General features: G+C 62.8%; 1 protein-coding gene across 1 annotated transcript; it reads left to right on the top strand.

Moving 5' to 3' along the window:
- The first annotated feature begins 1,449 nt into the window (after window positions 1–1,449).
- Window positions 1,450–22,496, top strand: LOC141584893 (cadherin-15-like). The gene is given in 14 exon segments (XM_074401522.1): window positions 1,450–1,597; window positions 8,592–8,750; window positions 9,334–9,489; window positions 12,417–12,561; window positions 14,509–14,669; window positions 15,497–15,625; window positions 16,210–16,395; window positions 17,612–17,865; window positions 18,698–18,840; window positions 19,022–19,261; window positions 19,516–19,755; window positions 20,542–20,678; window positions 20,786–20,944; window positions 21,908–22,496. Coding segments are annotated over 14 exon segments (2,445 nt in total). The 5' UTR covers window positions 1,450–1,555; the 3' UTR covers window positions 22,202–22,496.
- Window positions 22,497–22,559: the final 63 nt, after the last annotated feature.

The raw sequence follows: 22,559 nt of genomic DNA on the forward strand, positions 1-22,559 counted from the left end.
AGGGCGGGCACTTCTATCTCACTCCTGCACTAGTCCTGTGAGGCTGAAAACCAAAAGCATTCAGAGGGCTTCTCCACCCCTAGTTTGGGGTGTCTGACCACAAAGGAGGGCCGGTTGTTCCCAATGGGCTACACCCAGCCCCACAGGCCTCCCAGTCTGGAGATGGAGGGGTTCCCTGCGCTCCCTCATCTTGGAGCAGTGAGCGCTAGGGACAACCCCGGCCTGAGCCTCCCGGGCAGCCTGGCCTCCTTCCAAGCGGGCCAGCGGGACAGATGGTGCCTGAACCTACCCAGCCAACCCACAACCTGGAGAGGAGAGCAGAGGTGCCCGGCTGTTCCCACCACAGAGAGGAACAGGCTCCCCAGCCGGGTCCCGGGCTGCTCAGCAACACCTGCTCCCCATCTGCCTGCTCAAAAGAAGAAGTCCTCCCGACAGCCCCCTCCATCCTCCCTCCAGGGCCTCCCGACCACGCGCCGGGCCTGTGCGGGTGTTGAGCTGTGCCCGCACCCTCCCGGGGGCGGGGTCTGGGGGGGGAGAGCAGGTGCCACACTCAACAGGAGGTAGGGCTTCTGGCCGAGGTGGCCAGGAGGCTCCAGAAGGAGCAGGCAGCGTTGGCCTTCGGCGTTGAGGGATGAGAAGGAGTTCTGTAGGCAGCAGCGGGAAGGAAACTGTTCCAGGCAGGGGCCTCGGGGAACAAGGGGATGCTGGAGGAGGCGCGTGGACCAGCGGAATTGGGGTATCCTACAGCCGCGCTGGCGTCAGAGGCGTGTGAACCAGAGCAGCTCCATATTGAACAGGAGCTGAGTAAAGTGAGGCCATGAGGAGGTGCGTGGAGAGTGCTCAGCAGGATGAGGGGAGACGCAGCCCGAGGGACGCGGGGTCCAGGAAGAGCTCAGGTGACCCCCACGCAGGAACTGGGGTGCAGATGCCATGGGTCAGGGGCGAGCCGGGGCCCAGGGAGCAGGTAATGAAGTAACAAGCCCCGGCTGGTCCCTGGCCCGGCCCCACAGCCTTGCCTCTCCCTCCGCTCCGACGCGCAAGCCGGGGCACCTGCGACCTCGCCCTGGCCGTGCCCGCCGGACCCCGCACGTGCTGTCACTCAGCCCTCGGCCCGGCCCCGCACGCTCACAAGGTGTCACTCAGCCCTTGGCCCCTCCCAGCCCCGCCCATCCTCCTCGGGCCCCGCCCCACCCGCCACAAGCAGTCACCGCTCCGCAACGTACCTGCGCTGTCACTCAGCCCTCGGCCCGGCCCCGCCCCGCCCGCCCGCCCCACTCGCACACGTGCTGTCACTCGGCCTTCGGCCCCCTTCCTAGGCTCCGCCCCACTTGCCCGCCCAAGTGCTGTCACTCAGCCTTAGCCCCGCCCAGGCCAGCCTCGGCCCGTCAGAGGCCTCTCTCGTGCTGTCACTCAGCCCTCGCCACGCCCCGCTACTCCCCCCTCACACGTGCTGTAGCTGGTCCTGGCCCGCCCCGCGCACTTGCGCTGTCACTCAGCCTGGCCGCGCTGCTTTGGGTCGCGGGTGCACTCGGGCCCCGCTCCCGCCCCCGTCCCGATGGACGGCGCGCTCCTCCTGGTCCGCGGGCTGCTGGCCCAGGTAAGGCATCGGCTCCTGCGGGGTCCCGGCTGCCTCTCCCGGCCCTGCGGGACGGCGTCTTCCACTGGAGCTCCACAGGTCTCCCCCAGGACCGCTGGCCCTGGCCGCCGTTGGGAGCCTGTGGGCTGACGGGTCTCGGGTGGGTGCCGCACTCCAGAGGGTGTGGGGAGTGAGTGTGACCAAACCCTCCACCCAGTGGAATAACCCCAGGACTGCTGGGGTCAGGCAGGGACCACCCAGCAGACCGTGGCCTCTCTTTGGAGGGACCCCTGCCAGGGTCTGGGGGGCTAGTCTTGAGTGGAGCAGAGAGACAGGGGCAGCGGCAGGAGCGCCCCTCTCTGCGGGGCTGGGGCTGGATTTCCATAGGGACTCCCTGCGGTGGGCCCATGACCCTGGCCAGTCTGGGGTGATGTCCCACCGCCCACCCCAAGTTCCTGGCCCGCAGGGGTGGCTGCAGGCCCTGCCCTCCAGGAACTCCCACTCTGGGCTGCTGCTCGGTTGGGAGCGCCCAGCCCAAGCCAGGTCCTGCCACACAGGGGCCTCACCGTGGCATACGGCAGCCCTGCAGCTCTGGGCCTGGACTTCTCCTGGACCCTTAGCAGCTGCCTGGGCCGATCAGGTCTGGGGGCCCGCCCCAGGAGGCTGCTGAACTCTGCCCCTCGAAATCTTCTCTGGGCCCCTGGGACCACGGTCTCTCCAACATGGGAGCAAGCCAGGGTGGAAGGAAGCCCAGGCGTCGGCCCCCACACCCCCCAGGGGCACTCCCTAGCCAGAGCCACGTCTCCTCACACCCTAGGCGGACCTGGACACAGAGGATGTGGCTGGGCCAGGGCAGGGCCAGCTGTGGTTGGGACGTCACTGGGTACAGGAGGGCAGCCTCCCTCTTGCCAATTTAAGAGGGAATGGACATAAAGGGCTTAGCGGTGCTCACGGCATTCATTGCTGTTGTGGTCCTGGGATGGTCAGGGAGCCCTTTCCCAACCCCCACTGAAAGGGCTTCCTGAGTCCCCTCATTCCCACAGGCCTCTCGGTTCCAGCTGGCTCCAAATTCAGCCTCTGGCAGCCGACCAGGCCCCTGGCCAGCCAGACCCTCCAGCAGCTGCCCCCAAGGGCACCACAGCTCCTGCCATCCCCCAACTTTCGGCCCCCAACTCACCCTCTGGAGACAGTGGCGGGGGAGACAATGGCTCAGCGCGCATGCTCACCCCCAGGCCTTGCACCCCTCAGCCCTCTGCCGGCGAGAGCAGCTTTGAGGGGGGCCCCACGCCTCCAGGGCCCTTCCCCACCTGTTCCAGGGACAGCGTTTCTTCCCTGGCATCCCAACCTAGGGTGTGCTGGGGGGAGGCCAGCGCCTGCGAAACATTCCTCAAGACCTCCTCCTTTGGATTTGGGGGTGTTTGCCTTTCAACAGGCCCCCAGGGGGCACTGTGATGGGTGGGGGAGGGGGGAAGGCTGGACCTCTCCCTCCCCAGAGGCCTCCCCTCTCGCTGTCCCTTCTTTTCTCCCCCAGGGCTGGGGGACAGTAGCCCCCTCCCCTGACAGCTGGAGGCTGAGGGAGTTGGTGGGCGGGAGGGTGCTGCTAGCGTGGGGGACTGGAGCCGAGGCTCAAATTCACTCCACTGTGAGGCAAAATATGTCCATGTCAGGACCCTGCCCGCCCCTCCCCCACCTTCAGGACCATGTGGGCTCTGGTGCCACCCCTGGTCCAGGGCAGCCTCTGGGTCCTGTCAGGCCCCTGCACCCACACTATTGCTAGTGGTCGGTTCTGCACCTGGGACCCCACACCAGCTGGAGGCGGCTGAGGGCTGGGGCAGCACTGGTCACTCAGAGAGAACCCCCCGACCCTGCTGGGCTTTGGGAGCCCCTTGGACTCTGGAAGACAGAGCAGCAGCAGCACCCTGGGGGCCAGATGGGGGCCCTTAGCTTGGGTGACTGTGACCGAGCCCAAGAAGGGAGGCGGCTCCCAGGCCACTGTTCTCCCGGAAGTGGCAGGACAGCCCCAGACACTGCGGTTTGGAGGGAACAGCTGCCTCCGCGCCTCTCTCCACACCCCTCCTCTGAAGCCTGCAGCAGCTAGAGAGGCTGGGGCCCAGGGGAGATGCTCCAGCCACTCTGGGCCAGGCCAACAGCTGGGGCCATTCCTGGCATGCCTGGCCATCCAGGAACGGGACGCCCCAGATTCCAGCCTGGGGGAGGGGTGAGGCCTGAGAGCCCTTCACACTCCCTTCCCAGGCAACCCCCAACCACCACCTACCTGCCCACCAAGCCTGTTCCTAGAATCGAGCAGCACCCTTCCATAGAAAATGGGGAGCAGGAGTGTGAGGGCCCCAGAGCCCCCCCATTCCCACCTTGAAGTGGTCTTTGTAAACTGCGATCAGTGTGTGGGGAGCTTTCTCCGGCAGCAGCCCCTCAGGGTTGGGTGTGGGCTTGGAGCAGACCCCAAGAGAGGCGTTAGGTCCCAGGAGCTCTGCTCTAGGCAATGGCCCCAGATGTGTCTAGGGCTTCCAGACGGTTCCCTCCAGGTTCTTGGCTAAGGGCAGGGTCAAGGATGAGCTTGGGGATGTCACTGGGGACCCACTGTGGGGAAGCAGGTCCTTAATGTCCATTGGTCTCACTTGGCTTGGAGGGGGCAGAGAGGAGTGGACAGGCGTCCACAAAACCCACCTCCCTGGGCGCTCGCGTCCCCTAGCCCAGGTGTGGGGCTGTGGGCTGGCTGTGTTGAGTGCCTTTGTCCCGGGCACTGGATGTCCGAACTCCCCAAGGCAGCTCACAGGCCCTCCCTCCACTGACCACGTCTTCTGGAATGGGGGTGAGGTTGGAGGACAGAGCCAGCTTTGAGAACACCCCCAAGAGCCGGAAGCGGGCTGCGGCCTGCCTGCCCACCCACACCCACGCTGCCTGTGATTTGGGCAATGCCACCCTGCCAAGGCTTTTTGGCCTCTGTGACCTGGTGAACTCAGGCTATGGACAGGCCTGAGCCCAGCATGACTGGAGGGTGGGGGAACAGCGGGCCCAGTTTTGGCGGCAGCTGGGTGGGAAATGTCTGCATGGGTGGGGGTGGCCCCCTCCCCCTCAGCCATGTGGGGGTCCCAGGGCTTGGGGTCTCCCTCCCCCATGCCCAGGCCTAGCCCAAGGCAGGCATGGCTCTGTGGCTGGATTTCCTTCGGAGCATGTGGTTCAGAGCCTGGCTTAGGTCTCAGACCCTGTGTGGCTCCTGGCTCTGCCTGTGTGGCTTTGGATGAACGGCTCAGGCCTCAGAACCTCACTGCCCATAGCCAGAAGGTGAGGGGACCACCACAGCCTCCCGAGGACTGAGGGGACGGGGAGGGCAAGGTGGCTCCCAGGCCCAGCGCAGAGCTGCCCAGCCAGGGCGGAAACTGACCCTGTGCCTTTCAACCGGCTCCTCCATGGAGCTGACGCAGGCCCCATGCTGGGCAGGCAGGTTTCCACTTGGCAGGAGCTGCCCTGCCCTGGAAGTGGCTTGTGCTCTGTGGGCACTGGCAGGCTCCGAGGCCAGGGCCACCATCTGTCAGCTGGCAGAGAGCTTCTCCGGCAGGGTCTCTACCTGGGAACCTGGGGAGCCCCCACCCCGTCCTCTCCCCGCTTCCTGCAGAAGCGTATGCTACTCTCTGAGCTCCCAGGAGGCCATAGAGGAGGGCCCGGGTCCAGCTGGCCGTGGTTTGAATGCTGTTGCCACCGCCTGTGGGGACCTCTGTGTGCTGGACCAGCCCTGGGGGCAGGGCACAGCCACAGCGAGAGGCGCCAGCGCCCCATCTCAGCGTGGGCAGGCGGGCAGCCTGGAGCTTGTACATCCAAAGGGGTGGGTGGCCGGCGGTGCAGGACAGAGGCCAAGCCTCCTGGGATTCAGCCTAACAGGCCTCCTGGCCACGCCCATGTCTCCTTCCGGGCCCCCAGCCACCACCTCCTCCCAAGTCCGCCTGCCCCCACGTCCCGGCCCCTGCAGGGACTGAGGTCTTGGTGAAGCCAGCGGGAGCAGGCGGCATGGGAGGGTGAGGCATCGGTGCGGGGCTGAGGAGAGCCAGTAGCCCTCGATGTCTGTGGTTCCACAGCAGGAGGGGTGGCCCGGCCTGCCCAGCTCTGAGCCCCCAGTTCCTAGCGCTCCCTTTCGTGGTGCCCTAGCCTGCCTGGAGCAGGTGCCCCCTTCCAGAGGGGAGCTGGGTGAGGCCTCGCCTGAGTCCGTCCCACGCATAATCCCACTGGCCAGGGCGCAGTTGGCACTCCCTCCCCTGCCCGAGGTGGGAAGCTGTTTTAGGTGTTGGCATGGCAGGCACAGAGCCTGGCACTGGATAGGACGTCCTGTGAGCCTCCCTAGACCCCAGCCCACCTGCTGTCTGGAGGAAGGAGCTCAGGGCCAGCTGAGAAGACAATGATGAGATGGGCGCCCTGTCTGAAAGGGGAGCTGAGGAGCTTGTTCCTGGTGGGTGGTGTTGAGGCCTGTCCTGCCCCCAGACACCCCATCGTCTGCCCGGGACCCCTGGCACCTCACACGCTCCACCCTGCCCCAAATGGCACCCCAACAGCCTGAGGGCTTGCCCTGGGTGAGGGTGCCCTGGAGAGCACGGCACGGGGGGCAGGGGGTCTCTGTGTCCCTCCCCACCCAGGTGGTACAGGCAGCTGCCCAGCCTCTGCGTTAGGGTCTGTTCCTTGGGGAGTCGCTGCTACCCCCACCACAGCTGGCCACCCCAGCTCAGCATCTTCCTCTAGCCTCCATGGCTGGGACCATGCAGACGCCACACCCTCGATACACAGTGACCCTCAGGTCTCACCCCACAGCCTGCAGTGGAGGACTGGGAAGGTCAGGGGACGGACCCGGGGCCCCAGGCACCCTTGCCAAGGCCAACTGATGCTGTGAGCACGGGGCCTGTGGGGCTGGGTACTGTCCATGTGGCACAATGAGGGGAAAGGGAAACGCAGCTCCTCACTTTTGCCAGGCATATTTCAAGGGCTAAGCAGCACGTGCGGCCTGTGGGTCTTGGATGCTGTGGGTCTAGCAGAGGTCCAGCCTCATGGGGTTTAGCCTAACAGACGTCCTGGCCATGCCCGCAACTAGGAGAGGCTGCCCAAGAGAAGGGCCGGGAGCCTGGAGACCCCTGGACTGGGGGGGCACAGATGGCTCCTAACCAGGCCCACAGCACAGAGGATGGGGAGGGGCAGCTGTGTTCCCCTCTCCAACCTCTCCCTCTCCCTCCCCAACCCCTCCTCCCCCCCATCATCTCCTCCTCTTCCCTCCTCCCCCTCCTCCTCCCCCTCCTCCTCCCCCTCCTCCCTCACCTCCTCCTCCCCCACCTCTCCCCCAACCCTGACCCCTGCCGCACTTGCTGTGTCCAGGCAGACTCTGCGCCCCTACAAGCTGCAGCGGGCATCGGCCTGGGCAGCCTCCCTGACCTGAGAGCTCGACGGTGACCCCCATGTCTGTGGCTAACTGGGTGGGGTCAGTGCAGAGCTGTGTCCCTGTGCCGTCAGCTGCAGCAGCTTCTACCAGGCTGTGCTTTGGGGTCAGGGGCCTTTCAGGAAGAGCCATGCAGCCCACCCAGAAACACTGACTCCCCAGACTCGGGTGGTCCCAAGCACAGGTGTCCTGGGGATCCCAGTGATTCCAGAACCAGGCAGGGCCTGCCACCTCTGTCTAAGCGTCCCTCTGACCAAGGCGGGACCAGGCCCCTGAGTGGGCGGCTGTGGCCCAGGCTAGGAGCTGGGTGTGGCAACCGCGTTTCTAACACCATAACATTCAGGGCGTGCTTCTGGGGCTGCTGTCAGTGCCCCTCCACACCCGGGTCTTGACTTGGGTCCCTTCTCTAGGCCTCAGTTTCCCAAGCTCCAGGGTGGGCTGGGGCCACCTGTGGTCACAAAAGCTGCTGACAGTCTGTGGACCTCGGGAGAAGTTAGGGGCAGCAGCTGCCTCCACTTTGAGGCCCGAGGGTCCCTGGCCCTGGGGTGGGTAGGGATGCGCTGCATCTCCCTCTGCAGCCCCACGCTCCGCCCAGGCCCCACCCCTACTTCTGGGGCTTCCTGGGTGCAGTACCAACAGTGCACCCCAGCCCCTGGCTGTGGCAGAGGAGATGGGCACGCCGGGGTCCCAGGAGCTGAAGTATGGGGCGAACACTGCACCGAGGTTCCCTGTCCTGGGAGAAGAGCAGTGAGGCAGGGGTGGGGCTGGCCCTCCGCCCCTGCTGTGTCCTCTTGGCTGTGTAGCCACAACAAGCCCCAACCCCACCCAACCCCTCCGAGGCAGCCCTGCCCCCGCCCCCAGCCAGCCTCAGGAACCCAGCGGCCACTGCTGGTCACCTCCGGCATTGGGGGCCCAGCCCTGACCTGATGGGACCTGTCGGACCAGCCGCAGGCTGGGTCAGCTGCGCAGCTGGGGGCTGCTGTAGGAATTAGGGTACGTTTCCAGCTGCTCTTGATGGACTGCAGCTCTGGCACCCTGGGCTTTCATTCCCACAAGGCAGCCTGGAGAGGTGGAGGGGGACAGGCACCTTCCCGAAGGCACCGCACTGCGGCTCCCTGGGACCCTCCACCGCCAGCACCCTGCACTCTGGGCACTGCCACCAGCTTCCCGGGGTCATTTGGAGTCAGGACCGCCAGTGGCCCCAGGGCCTGCTGTGTACACAGCTACCCTGGCACCTGGGGCGAGGCTGTGCCCCCGCTGAGTGAATCTCAGGGGTCTCTCCCAGCCAGACCCGGACTCCCGTGCTTCCTCCCAGTGGCCACACACGCTCACCAGGGGCTGCAGACAGCGAGGCTGCTGAGTGGGCCCAGGAGGAGACTGGGGCAGCTGGATGGGGCTTTGAGGGCCAGTACTTGGGGTGTGGCCACCAAGGCCCCAGCTCAGTGTGGAAGCCCCATGAGCCAATGAGCACCCACCCACCGCCCTGGGGGAAGCCTGTGGCCTCCCCGCAAGCCCCAGCTCCCAGCTGCTCCTGCCACCCGGGCTCCGGGAGACCATGCTATGGGACGAGTCGGTCTGTTGCAGAGCCTCTGCCTGTCTTTGGGGGTCCCTGGATGGAGGAGGCCCAGTGCCCTGTACCCCTGGCGCCAGGGGCCCGCTCCAAGCCGCGTGCGGAAGGCCTGGGTCATCCCTCCGATCAGCGTGTCCGAGAACCACAAGCGTCTCCCCTACCCACTAGTGCAGGTGAGTGGGTGGAGTGGGGAGGGAAGGCAGGGGTGGGCTGGTCCCCTGCGTGTCTCCTCATTCCCTGAAGGTCTCCTGGGAGCTGGGGGAGCCCCCACAGCTGTTACAGCCGAGCCAGCGGGGCCATGTTTCAGGGCCTTGCCAGGGCTCTGGGCTTCCGACCTGGGTTCAAACCCTCCCCGTCACCCGGGGCCGCGTCGGAATCCATGGCGGCTCCCACCCCACATGTGCCTCGGGTGGACACAGTCCCCGTCGGGCTGCACGCTCAGGCATGATCTCTGTCCGCGTATCCACTGCGCTGAGTAGGGGGAGGTGAAGGTGGACTGCATTGCCTGAGCCTCAGCTACACACACCTGGAATCGGCCCAGGGACCGGTGCCCTGAGGACACCAGGGGCTGAGCCTGAAAGGAGGCTGCAGGACGGGGCACCCTTGAGGCCACAGGCTGAGCCGGCCCCAGCCCAGCACCGCTCCCCACTGGGCACCAGGCCCTTCCTGGGAGCTGTGGACCAGGCCTGAGGGGCTGGGGAGAGGGCAGGGCCCCGCCCCCAGAGTGGCTCTCTCCAGCTGTTTCCTGCCCCACAGATCAAGTCGGACAAGCAGCAGTTGGGCAGCGTCATCTATAGCATCCAGGGGCCCGGCGTGGACGAGGAGCCCCAGGGTGTCTTCTCCATTGACAAGTTCACCGGGAAAGTGTTCCTCAACGCCATGCTGGACCGCGAGAAGACCGACCGCTTCAGGGTGCGGGGCTGCGCCATCGGGCCTTGGCCCTCAGGCAGGCCTGGTGGGAGCAGTGCTCCTCCCCCCACCAGACCAGGCCTTTAGGCCAAACCGCTTCCCCTGCAAGATCCAGGCGCCCTTAAACGAGGGTCAGGTACAGGGGTCTGGGAGCCAGGACCGGCAGCCCAAAGAGGCAGGTGTTTCGGGGCACGCTCCCATTGAACAGGAAGGCAGACAGGCCTCGTGGGGTGGCTCTGTTCTGCCGGGAGGAGCTTGCTGCCCCTCAGGAGTGCCGTGAAGAATCTCAAAATAGTGTTGCTGGGGTCGCCGGAGATTCGCTCCATTGCCCAGGCCGGCGTGCGGTGGCACGATCTCAGCTCACTGCAACCTCTACCTCCCCGGTTCAAGCGATTCTCCTGCCTCAGCCTCCTGAGTCACTGGGATTACGGGTGGGCCACCACGCCCGGTTAATTTTTTTTTTTTTTTTGAGACAGAGTTTCGCTCTTGTTACCCAGGCTGGAGTGCAATGGCGCGATCTCGGCTCACCGCAACCTCCGCCTCCTGGGCTCAGGCAATTCTCCTGCCTCAGCCTCCTAAGTAGCTGGGATTACAGGCACACACCGGCACGCACCACCACGCCCAGCTAGTTTTTTTGTATTTTTAGTAGAGACGGGGTTTCACATGTTGACCAGGATGGTCTCGATCTCTCGACCTCGTGATCCACCCGCCTCGGCCTCCCAAAGTACCGGGATTACAGGCTTGAGCCACCGCGCCCGGCATGCCCGGTTAATTTTTGTATGTTTAGTAGAGATGGATTTCTCATGTTGCCGTCCCAAAGAGCTGGGTTGGCAGGTGTGAGCCACCGAGCCCAGCCCCAGAATTGTGCTGACCCCAGCGGCAGCCACTGTTCTTGTGGGTGGGATTAGTCAGGGAAGAAACCACTGATGCCCTTTGGAGGCTGGAGTTCTGAGGTCCGAGAGAAGGGGTTGTGAGAGCCAGGCGAAGTGGCTCACACCTGGAATCCCAGCACTTTGGGAGGCCGAGGCAGGAGGATCGCTTGAAGCCAGTAGTTCGAGACCAGGCTGGGCAGCAAAGTGAGGCCTTGTCTCTACAAAACATCAGATGGTAAAATAAATTAGCCAGGGGTGTTTTTGCAAGCCTGTGGCCCCAGCTGCTTGGAAGGCTGAGGAGGGAAGATCCCACAGGACAGCGATGCTGCACTCCAGCCTCCATAGCAGAGCAAGACCTTGTCTCAAAAAAGAGAATAGGCCGGGCACGGTGGCTCAAGCTTGTAATCCCAGCACTTTGGGAGGCCGAGGCGGGTGGATCACGAGGTCGAGAGATCGAGACCATTCTGGTCAACATGGTGAAACCCCGTCTCTACTAAAAATACAAAACATTAGCTGGGCATGGTGGCATGTGCCTGTAATCCCAGCTACTCAGGAGGCTGAGGCAGGAGAATTGCCTGAACCCAGGAGGCGCAGGTTGCGGTGAGCCGAGATCGCGCCATTGCACTCCAGCCTGGGTAACAAGAGCGAAACTCCGTCTCAAAAAAAAAAAAAAAAAAAAAAAAAGGAGAATAAAGGGCAGTGGGAGCAAGAGGAGGAGGGAGCCCCAGAACCCAGAACCCCAGAGCCCAGAACCCCAGAACCCGAGAGTCCAGAACCCCAGAACCCCAGAGCCCAGAACCGCAGAACCCCTGAACCCAGAACCCCATCTGCATTCCCTGCAGGCGCCTGCCCACCCCTAGCCTGCCCTCTCCAAAATGTCATTTTGGGCTGGGCGAGGTGGCTAATGCTTGTAATCCCAGCACTTTGGGAGGCCAAGGTGGGTGGATCACCTGAGCTCAGGAGTTCGAGACCAGCCTGGCCAACATAGTGAAACCCCATATTTACTAAAAATACAAAAAGTTAGTGGGGCGTGCTCCTGGGCACCTGTTATGCCAGCTACTTGGGAGGCTGAGGCAGGAGAATCACTTGAACCCAGGAAGTAGAGGTTGGAGTGAGCCGAGATAACAGCACTGCACCCCATCCTGGGCAACAGAGCGAGACACCGTCTCAAAAAAAAAAAATCATTTTGTACCTGAAGTGGGGAAAGGACGCTTCCTGCCTTTGCCTCTGCAGGAAGCAAAATTTCTTTTATTTGCCCTGAATCTTCCTTTAGACTTTGAGAACCAGTGGTTAGGTCCCTTACAGAGAAAGTTATTAGAGAGTAGTTTTCACCTGGGAGCAGTCACTGTGCACATTCTCCAAAAGGATGGGAGGCGGTTTAAAATGTCCCATGCACAGGGGAATTAAACTTCAGGAGGAGGCCAGGTGCAGTGGCTCACGCCTATCATCCCAACACTTTGGGAGGCTGAGGTGGGCAGATGACCTGAGGTCAGGAGTTTGAGACCAGCTTAGTCAACATGGTGAAACCCCATTTCTACTAAAAATACAAAAATTAGCTGGGCGTGGTGGCGCACACCTGTAATCCCAGCTACTCAGGAGACAGTCAGGAGACTTGCTTGAACCCAGAAGGCAGAGACTGCAGTGAGCCAAGAATGTGCCATTGCACTCCAGCTTGGGCAACAAGAGCAAAACTCTGTCTCAAAAACAAACAAACAAAAAAAACTTCAGGAGGAACCAAGACCACAGAGAGAAAGGGAAGAGAGATTAGGAACTCTCTGAAAGCCTTACTTTAGTCACATGTAAATCAGGTGTGAGCTCCCTGGCAGCCAAGGCAAGCAGGAAAATTGGCACCTGCCCTGTCTGCTAAGGGAAGGTAGCCCCCGTCCAGGGACATCCTCAGCCACCGTGGCAGATGCCCCACCCCGTGCTGCTTCTCACCTGTTGAAGTTGGTGTTTCCAGCTGGAGACAAAGTCTGAACGTGCTCTTTCACATGGGCCTAATGGGAGCCACAGAAATTCAGGGGCAACAGAACCAGCCCTCGCCCTCTGTTTGAACAGCTAAGAGCGTTTGCCCTGGACCTGGGAGGATCCACCCTGGAGGACCCCACGGACCTGGAGATTGTTGTTGTGGATCAGAACGACAACTGCCCAGCTTTCCTGCAGGAGGCATTCATTGGCCGAGTGCTGGAGGGCGCAGCCCCAGGTGAGGCAGGAGCCCAGCCCCAGTTGGGAGGAGCTGCAGGGAAGGGCCCTGGGAAGCCAGAAGTCCAGGATTTCCCTTAAGCAGGAATTCCAGAGGCCCCTCAGAGAGTCTAAAAATAAGCAAACAGGTCTCCAAGGCAGGTCTGTTTCCACAGGTCAACCCATGCCATTTCCCATTTCAAGATGAATTTCAAACCCAAAAATCTGAGCCTGGGGTGGGGCTTTTTCAGGGGCCCTGCTTCTCCCCTAAAAGCAAATGACTTCTCCCTCCTGCTGAAGGGGCATCTGGAGCCAGGCAGACCCCACCCTCTCCCTGTATTCACACAGGGTCCGGAGCACCCACAGGCATCTCTGGGTGTGCTCCACCCCAAAACCAGGCTGACCTGAATGCCTCAACCAGCCACAGGGACTCGCTCCCACCTCCCCAGGGACCCGAGGGAACGGCTTGGCGGAAGGGCACGGGCCCTTTCATGTCTGGGGCTCCAGGCTTGGCTCAGGCCTCGAGGCTTGTATCCTGCCTCAGCTTCCTTCCTGTGTCTGTGGAAGTGGCCTCTGTGCCTCATTCTGCCCCAGTGACAGCATGTGCCAGCTACAGCTGTCCTAGGGGGCTGTCACAGTCAGCAGGAGCTTCCCTCAAGGGTGGACTGAAGCCCGTCCTTCCCACCCCACCTTGGTGGCTCAGTCCACCTGAGCTGCCTGAGGGGTCAGGCGTAAATCTCAGGAGAAGGAAATGGGGGAAGGTAAAGCAGGACGCGGGCCCCGCCACATGCGGATTCCTCTCAGCACCTTCCCGAGTGCCACTGCCCACAGCAGGTGGGGCTGGGGCTCTGGCCTACAAAACGCGATGTGCGTCCTCTGCTCAGCCTACCCGCGCATCCTCTGATTATCCTGCCCGCGCATCCTCTGCTCAGCCTGCCCGCGCATCCTCTGCTCAGCCTGCCCGCGCGTCCTCTGATTACCCTGCCCGCGCATCCTCTGATTATCCTGCCCGCGAATCCTCTGATTATCCTGCCCGCGCATCCTCTGCTCAGCCTGCCCGCGCGTCCTCTGATTATCTTGCCTGTGCGTCCTCTTATCCTGCCCGCACGTCCTCTGATTATCCTGCCCGCGCGTCCTCTGATTATCCTGCCCACGAGTCCTCTGATTATCCTGCCTGCGCATCCTCTGATTATCCTGCCGCGAGTCCTCTGATTATCCTGCCCGCGCATCCTCTAATTATCCTGCCCGCGCGTCCTCTGCTCGGCCTGCCCGCGCGTCCTCTGATTATCCTGCCCACGTGTCCTCTGATCAGCCTGCCCGCGCGTCCTCTGCTCAGCCTGCCCGCGCATCCTCTGATTATCCTGCCTGCCGTGTCCTCTGATTATCCTGCCCGCACGTCCTCTGATTATCCTGCCCGCGCGTCCTCTGATTATCCTGCCTGCCGTGTCCTCTGATTATCCTGCCCGCACGTCCTCTGATTATCCTGCCTGCGCGTCGTCTGATTATCCTGCCCGCCTGTCCTCTGCTCAGCCTGCCCGCGCGTCCTCTGTCACCCTGGACACCAGCAGCTCCTGGAGACCCCCCACTAGCTTTCCCACTGTGACCCAGCACCCTTAGCCTCTGCACGAGGCAGGAGGCACAGGGGCCAGCACCTGACCCAGGGTTGCATCCAGTGCTCGTGTGCTCCGACCCCATAACAGCACAAGTTGGGCAAGTGGCTCGGCCAAATAGGTGGCCTGGACACGGCGTGGCAGGCTTCGGGGGCAGCGGGAAGCATCTGGACTTGGGGGTTGCCGTGTGCCGGCCGCCTCAGTGATGCCAACAGCAGCATGGACTGACTGCCTCATCGGGGGTCAAGCTGCGCTGGACTGGGGAGCCTGTGCACATGAGGTGCCCACGCGCCCCTCACAGTGCCCCCAGCCCATCCGCCCTGTGGACGTTGGTCCTCATGCCTCCCCATGCTTCCCAGGCACCTACGTGACCAGGGCGGAGGCCACGGACGCTGACGACCCCGAGACAGACAACACAGCGCTGCGGTTCTCCATCCTGCACCAGGCCAGCCCCGAGCTCTTCAGTATCGACGAGCTCACAGGGGAGATCCGCACGGTACAAGTGGGGCTGGACCGCGAGGTGAGGTGCCCCAGCAGCTGCACACCCGCACGGCAGGGCAGCCCATCTCCCTGGGTCCCTCTGCCCCCAGCCTGCCCAACCCAGACTCTCCCGTCCCTGCCATCAAAGGGAAGCACTCCTTCGCTGCAGAGCTCACAGTGGTCCTGGTCCTTGAGGAGATGGCATGGGGTGGACCCACAGATGGACAGAGACAGGAACTGCACTGGCCCAAGCAGGAGAGGTCTGGTCCAAGAAGGGTGTGAGGGGCCTTGCACAGGCCAGGGCTTCCCCAAGCGGCCCCTCCCCTCTCAACCTCATGGCAATGGCTCCCCGCTAGGAAGTGACTAGCTCCCTCTGTCAGGGCCTCCGCTGCCAAGCTTCTGTGCTCCCTGAAGACCACCCCTTGAGTCAGCCCCTCTGGGAAGCCCTCCTGCTTACAGTGTGTATGTGGTCTCTGTCCATTTCTGTCCCTGCCACTAACCACGGAAGCCAAGATCACTGGTGCACTAGGTGCCCAGCACACAGCAGGTGCTCTGTAAACGCTTACCCACCGCACAGTAGGTGTTCTGTAATGTTGACCCACTGCACAGTAGGTGCTCTGTAAATGCTAACCCAGCACACAGTAGCTGCTCTGTAAATGCTTAGCCAGCGACATAGGCTGGGGCAACATCACGGCCCCATGCTCTTGGGATTGGGGCAGGATTTTCAGGGCCACTTGGGGTCTTCATCACCCACTGAGTGCTCCTGTAGGAACTGAGCTGGCCAGGCGGCCTGGCACCCACACCCAACCAGTCCCCATGGGCCCCACCAGGGCCCTCATCTTCTGACCCCATGCCCCACGTCCCCAGGTGGTTGCGGTGTACAATCTAACCCTGCAGGTGGCGGACATGTATGGAGACGGCCTCACAGCCACTGCCTCCGCCATCATCACCCTCGATGACATCAATGACAATGCCCCTGAGTTCACCAGGAACGAGGTGCTGCTGCTGTCTGTCCCTTGAAAGTAGCTGCAGCATGGGGCTGCCTTCCCTTCTCGGGCTCCTGCAGAAGGCTAGGGGCTTCACTAGGGGCAAGAGGAGGATGGTGTGCTTTGGAGAAAGGGCTCTGCGTGGGTGGCTGGAAGCCAGAGCTGGAAGGGCCTAGGGTGGCATGTGGCAGCCTGTGAAAGGAGTCAGAGCTGGGAGAGAAGCAGCCCCATGGGACCCTCTGGGACCCTCTAGCGTCAGGAAGCCAGCTTCCTCCTTCCCTCGCTGTATGGGAAGGGAGCAGCCAGCCCTGCCCTCCAGGCGAAGGTGGCACGTATGGGTGCCTGGCATGAAGCTGAGCCCACAGAGGAGGACAATGGGGGTCCCTGGGAGGCAGTGACTCACAAAACAGACAATCCTGAGGACACCCAGTGGGTGGGGAGCAGCTTCAACAGGCAGGAGCAAGGGAGGGGGTTCCCACTGGAGGCAAGGGGGAGAGTTGGGGAGAGTTGCGGGGAGGGTGGGCTGAGGGCCCAAGGGCCCCACCCATGCTGTCCCCTCAGCTCAGCTGCTAACTAGGGCTGGGATCCCCCCAGTTCTTCATGGAGGCCACAGAAGCCATCAGCGGAGTGGATGTAGGGCGGCTAGAGGTGGAGGACAGGGACCTGCCAGGCTCCCCCAACTGGGTGGCCAGGTTCACCATCCTGGAAGGCGACCCTGATGGGCAGTTCACCATCCGCACAGACCCCAAGACCAACGAGGGTGTGCTGTCCATTGTGAAGGTGAGCAGCGCCCTGCTGGCACACACAGATGCCCCCCACTGGGGTCCAGGAGCCTTCCTGGTAGGGTCGCCTCCCCTGACTGGCTGGGACCTTGTGTTCATCCTTAGGTGAGAGAGGGTAGAGGAGGGCACGGAGCCCCCGGCCTGAGGACTGGGTCCCAGGGTCGAAGGGTTCAGGCCACGCTGCCCAGGGGGCTTGAGGGCCAGCAGCGGGGGAACACCCTGCAGCCTTTGTTTACCCAGCCTTCCTCCTTCTGTGTGGGATCCGTGTCCAAAAATAGAGCCAGTCACCTGTGTCAGTCCTGGTTCTACCAGAGAAGCGGAGCCCATAGGAGCTACATTTGCACAGACGCGTACACAGGTGTAGATATGGAGGCATTAAGATACTGACACAGTGGCCGGGCGCGGTGGCTCAAGCCTGTAATCCCAGCACTTTGGGAGGCCGAGGCGGGTGGATCACGAGGTCGAGAGATCGAGACCATCCTGGTCAACATGATGAAACCCCGTCTCTACTAAAAATACAAAAAGTTAGCTGGGCATGGTGGCGCGTGCCTGTAATCCCAGCTACTTAGGAGGCTGAGGCAGGAGAATTGCCTGAGCCCAGGAGGCGGAGGTTGCGGTGAGCCGAGATCGCGCCATTGCACTCCAGCCTGGGTAACAAGAGCGAAACTCCGTCTCAAAAAAAAAAAAAAAAAAAAAAAAAAAGATACTGACACAGTAAAAGGCTGACTGCAAGAAATTGGTTCATGTGACGCTGGGGTCTGGCTGGGCAGGTCTGACGTCCAGACCACAGGCCAGAGCCAAAGCGGCTGTTTCTAGGGAGAATTGCTTCTTCCGCGGAGAAAATGCAGCTTTGCTTTCAAAGCCTTCCCTGAGTGGAAAAAGCTGACTCACATTATGCAGGGTGAACTCCTTTATTTAAAATCAAGTGACTGCAGGGGCTGGCAACGCCGCCCACCTCTCGACCCTGAATGAGACACCTGCAGAGCGTGCGCTCGAATCCTGGGCTGCTTCCGAAGCACCACGCACACAACCGGCGTTTTCATCATACTCTTTGTGCCTTCTCGTCCTGCATAATTTCTGTTTTTTCAAGCTTAAAGGGGCAGAAGGAAGGTACAGGCACTCTGGACAGACCCAAGGAGCAGCTTCCCCAGGCACCACCCTTGGGTGCCTTCACTTGGTCTGAGCGGGTGACGGGCTGTGCTTCCTTCCCTCAGGCCCTGGACTATGAGAGCTGTGAACACCACGAACTCAAAGTGTCAGTGGAGAATGAGGCCCCACTCCAGGCAGCTGCCCCCAGGGCCAAATGGGGCCAGGCCAGGGTTTGAGTGCGTGTACAGGACACCAACGAGGCCCCCGTGTTCCAGGAGAACCCACTTCGGACCAGCCTAGCAGAGGGGGCACCCCCAGGCACTCTGGTGGCCATCTTCTCTGCCCGGGACCCTGACACAGAGCAGCTGCAGAGGCTTAGGTATGGCTCCCGAGGCCCTGGGCAAGGCTGAGGAGGCTAACAGCTGCATTCCTGTTTCGGGTACCCCTGTCCCCTGGGCTCCAAGGGTCAGAGAGTGTAGGGGCCATCTGCTGGTGTGGGTTCCTGAAGGTCTGGAGGGTCTTGAGTCCCAGGCATACCTGTGTGTACGTGCTGGACTAACCTCACCCCCTAGGGCCGGCCCAGCTCCAGCCTGTGCACACCACAGTCTGTCCCTGCAAGCCACGTCCATCCCAGGAGGCCCCTACTCCTAAGTAGTGGGCCATTCATGTTTCATTTCACCCTGAGTCTCCACGATGCTGGGGGAGAGGACTGACTGGGGCTTACCTAGGCTGCCACACCACTGTCTCAGGGCCCTGCACAGCTCGCCTGCCCTCCCTGAGCCTCACTTTCCTCACCTCACAGAAGGTGCCGGTGAGGTGACCAGACACCTCCTTTCTTGACCAGCTCCCATCATACTCACATGGGCTGTGTGTACATATATGTGTGCATTTGTGTGCACATGTGCGCTATATGCATGAGTTGTGTAGGTGTGTGTGCATGGGTGGTGTGCACAGGTGTGGGAATGTGTATATGCATGTGTATATGTGTGCATGTGTATGTACTTTGCATGCATGTGATGTGTGCATGTGTGCATGCATGTGGCATGTAAGGTCGAGCATGTGTGTGCATATGTTGTGTGCATTTGTGAATATGTGGTATGTGTGTGTAGCGTGTGTGTGTGTGTGTAAGGTGTGTTGTGCACCCATGCCTGACCACACTTGTGGGGCCCTGGGGTAAGCTCAGATCCTGCTCTTCCCCTCTCCCACACCAGCTACTCCAAGGACTATGACCCAGAAGACTGGCTGCAAGTGGACCCAGCCACTGGCCGGATCCAGACCCAGCGGGTGCTCAGCCCGGCGTCCCCCTTCCTCAAGGGTGGCTGGTACAGAGCCATCGTCCTGGCCCAGGATGACGGTGAGCAGTTTGGGGCTTCTTGACCCGGGCTTGTCCTGGTTGAGGACCTCTGCTGGTATCTGAGGGCTCTGCCCATCCCCCGGGTGGTTGGGGCTCAGAGCTGTGCACCCCTCTGAGCGACTGGTGGGGCAGGCCAGGGTCTTGCGGTGGGGTCACCAAACTGTGGCCCCCTCGCCTGCAGCCTCCCCGCCCCGCACCGCCACTGGGACGCTGTCCGTGGAGATCCTGGAGGTGAACGACCACGCCCCCGTGTTGTCCTTGCCGCTGCTGGGCAGGCTGTGCACTGAGCCCCACCAGGGCCCCGGCCTCCTCCTGGGCGCCACGGATGAGGACCTGCCCCCCCACGGGGCCCCCTTCCACTTCCAGCTGAGCCCCAGGCTCCCAGAACTCAGCCGGAACTGGAGCCTCAGCCAGGTCAACGGTGCGCTCCCCTCACCACCGCGCTTGGGCTGGGGACGGGACAGGAGGGCTAGGGATGCGCAACGCCGTGGTCCTGCCGCGGGGTTCCCCCGGCTGCATCCTTGCGCGGGGCAAGGTTACTCATCGCGCCCAGATGGATTGGGGGGGTACCCAGGCCCAGGATCTCGGGACTCGCACCCTGTCTTGGCGTGAGGAGGACAGGCGAGGTGGGGGCGGCCCCGGCAGGCCCTCGCTGACCACGGGCGCCCTCCGCAGTGAGCCACGCGCGCCTGCGGCCGCGACACCAGGTACCCGAAGGCCTGCACCGCCTCAGCCTGCTGCTCCGGGACTCCGGGCAGCCGCCCCAGCAGCGCGAGCAGCCGCTGAACGTGACTGTTTGCCGCTGCAGCCAGGATGGCGTCTGCCTGCCGGGGGCCGCCGCGCTGCGGGCAGGGGGCGCGGGCGTCAGCCTGGGCGCGCTGGTCATCGTGCTGGCCAGCGTCCTCCTGCTGCTGCGTGAGTGAACACCCACATCCACCGGACCCTCAGACCCTCCGACCCTCCAGCCCTCCTCTCCAGGACAACCCCTGCTTGCCAGACACGCCCCTTCCTCCCCGGCTCCACCGCCTCCTCCCTAACCCCGCCCCCTCATTACCGGACACGCCCCTTCCTCCCCGGCTCCAACGCCTGCTCCCTAACCCCGCCCCCTTATTACGAGACACGCCCCTTCCTGGCTCCACCACCTCCTCCCTAACCCCACCCCCTCATTAACAGCCACGCCCCTTCCTCCCCGGCTCCACCGCCTCCTCCCTAACCCCGCCCTCTTATCACCAGAAACGCCCCTTCCCGGCTCCACCACCTCCTCCCTAACCCCCGCCCCCTCCCTAACCCCGCCCCCTTATTACCCGCCACGCCCCTTCCCGGCTCCACCGCCTCATTACCAGCCACGCCCACATGACCAGACACCCCCTTTCCTCCCCAGCTCCGCCGTCCCCTCCCTAAGCCCGCCTCCTCATTACAAGTCACTCCCCCTATTACCAGCCATGCTTGTTCATACCATGTTCCGCCACCCCTCCCGACCCTCTCCTCATTACGTCACGCCCCCTTCTCCCCAATCCCGAAGCGTCACCAGCCACGCCCCTTTCCCAAGCTCCGCCCCCTACTTGCGGACCTCTTTCTCTTGCCCAGCCCGCCCCTTCCACCCAGTACCTGGCCCCGCCCCCTCCCCCACCTCCCTCGCAGCCCTCCCCCTGATTTCGCGCTTTGTGTCTGGCCCCCGCCTGCGTCCCCCTCATTTCCCAGTGCTAGTCCTGCTTGTGGCGCTCCGGGCACGGTTCCAGAAGCAGTCTCGGGGCAAGGGGCTTCTGGGGAGCCCCCAGGACGACCTTCGAGACAATGTCCTCAACTACGATGAACAGGGAGGAGGGGAAGAAGACCAGGTGAGGGGGAAGGTGTGGGTAGGGAGAGGTCTCCAGAGAATGCAGGCTGCAAGTTGGCCAGGAGCCACCGCGGGATGCATGGCTCTATTTCACGTCCTCGCCCACAGGATGCCTACGACATCAGCCAGCTGCGTCACCCGACAGCACTGAGCCTGCCTCTGGGGCCCCCGCCACTTCGCAGAGATGCCCCACAGGGCCGCCTGCACCCCCAGCCACTCCGAGCTCTGCCCACCAGCCCCCTGGACATCGCTGACTTCATCAGTGATGTAGGTGCTCCCGGGAACACCCCAGCACATACAGGCACACAAAGGTGCACACATGTAGGCACACACATACGTGCACATTTACACACCTGCCCACACATGCAAGGACCCGCGTGTATGCACTGTACACGAGCTTTCCAAGGGCACCCGCAGAGGAAGATGCAGCGTGGGTGGGGGTGCAAAAGCCGCCCTGCCACTGTCTGAACTGGGCCATCAGCCTCCGCCCACGATGCAGGTCTTTGCATGGATGGAGTGGCGTGGCCACAGACTCATCCACTGCCCCATACCCACCGTGGAGGGGGAGGGGAGCCCCAGGAGCATCCCCTGGGCTTTGGTGGCTCTCAACAGAATCAAGCCCTCCCCAGGAGCCCCTCTGGACGCAGCGTTAACAATTCCCTGCCATCCACAGGTGGATACAAACATGGGAAATCTGGGGTGGGGGGTGCGCAGGGAACTCCCTCCCCTCGGCCTGCCTGCACCTGTAGCACCTGGCTCAGAGAAAGCCCCCAGCAGAGGTGCGCACCCCCGGTTAGGAGAGTGTGTGTCCCCACGAGCTGAGAGGACGGAGGTGTGGACAGAGCCTCGGAAAGGCAGGAGGGCTGTCCTGCGGATGGGGGTGTCCGGGAGGCTCGGGTTCTGGCGTCAGTGGACAGGGGCTGCTGGGACCAGGAGACCAGGGTGATGGGAGCAACCCCTTTTACCCGCTGGGGCAGGCAGAGCCCTGGGGGACGGGCTGGCCACTGGCCTAATCCTGAGGAAGGGGGCAGCCCACTGCACCCTCTTCGCGCCCTCTGCTGTGCCCTCACGAAGCTTTGCCTCCCTGCAGACCTCGCCCCGGACGTGGGCAGCTTCCCCTTCCTGTGCCTGTGCCTGGAGCTGACTTTGCTGTGGGCTATGGCCACAGTAGGGCGGGGGAGGCACCTGCTGGCCTCTACATGCGTCCTGACCTCTCTTGGCCTCTTGCAGGGCTTGGAGGCTGCGGACAGTGACCCCAGTGTGCCGCCTTATGACACAGCCCTCATCTATGACTACGAGGGCGAGGGCTCTGTGGCAGGGACGCTGAGCTCCATCCTGTCCAGCCAGGGTGATGAGGATCAGGACTACGACTACCTCAGGGACTGGGGGCCCCGCTTCGCCCGGCTGGCAGACATGTACGGGTACCCGTAAGGGTTGGAGCCAGGAACCAGATGGGACCACCGGGCCAGAGACAGTCTTTCTCTAGGGGCACCTCCACCCAGAGACAGAGGGTGGACAGCCTGACCCTGGGGCGCAACTGGACACATCACTCCCAGGCCACCTGGCAGTGATGGCCCCTGCAGAGACAGCCTGAGGTCACTGGGCCTGACCCCAAGTGCCTGGAGCAGCCTCGTTCCTGGAGGGGAGGACCCAAGTCTTGGGCAGAACCCAAGTGTGGAGGGGCAGCCAGGAAGAGGCTCCTTCCTGCCGGGGTGGGAAGAGCTTCTCTCCGTCAGCCCCACGGGGGTTGCCTCCCACCAGTGGACTTCATCTTTGTATGAAAGACGGCAGCCTCCCGGGTAAATCTGAATGAAAAACGTACTAGTGTGTCTCATGCGGGGTGGGCGCCCAGTGCCGCACTGACCGTGAGGGGAATAGGGCC

Source organism: Saimiri boliviensis, chromosome 1 (genome assembly GCF_048565385.1).
Source record: "Saimiri boliviensis isolate mSaiBol1 chromosome 1, mSaiBol1.pri, whole genome shotgun sequence".
NCBI classification, from domain to species: Eukaryota; Metazoa; Chordata; class Mammalia; order Primates; family Cebidae; genus Saimiri; species Saimiri boliviensis.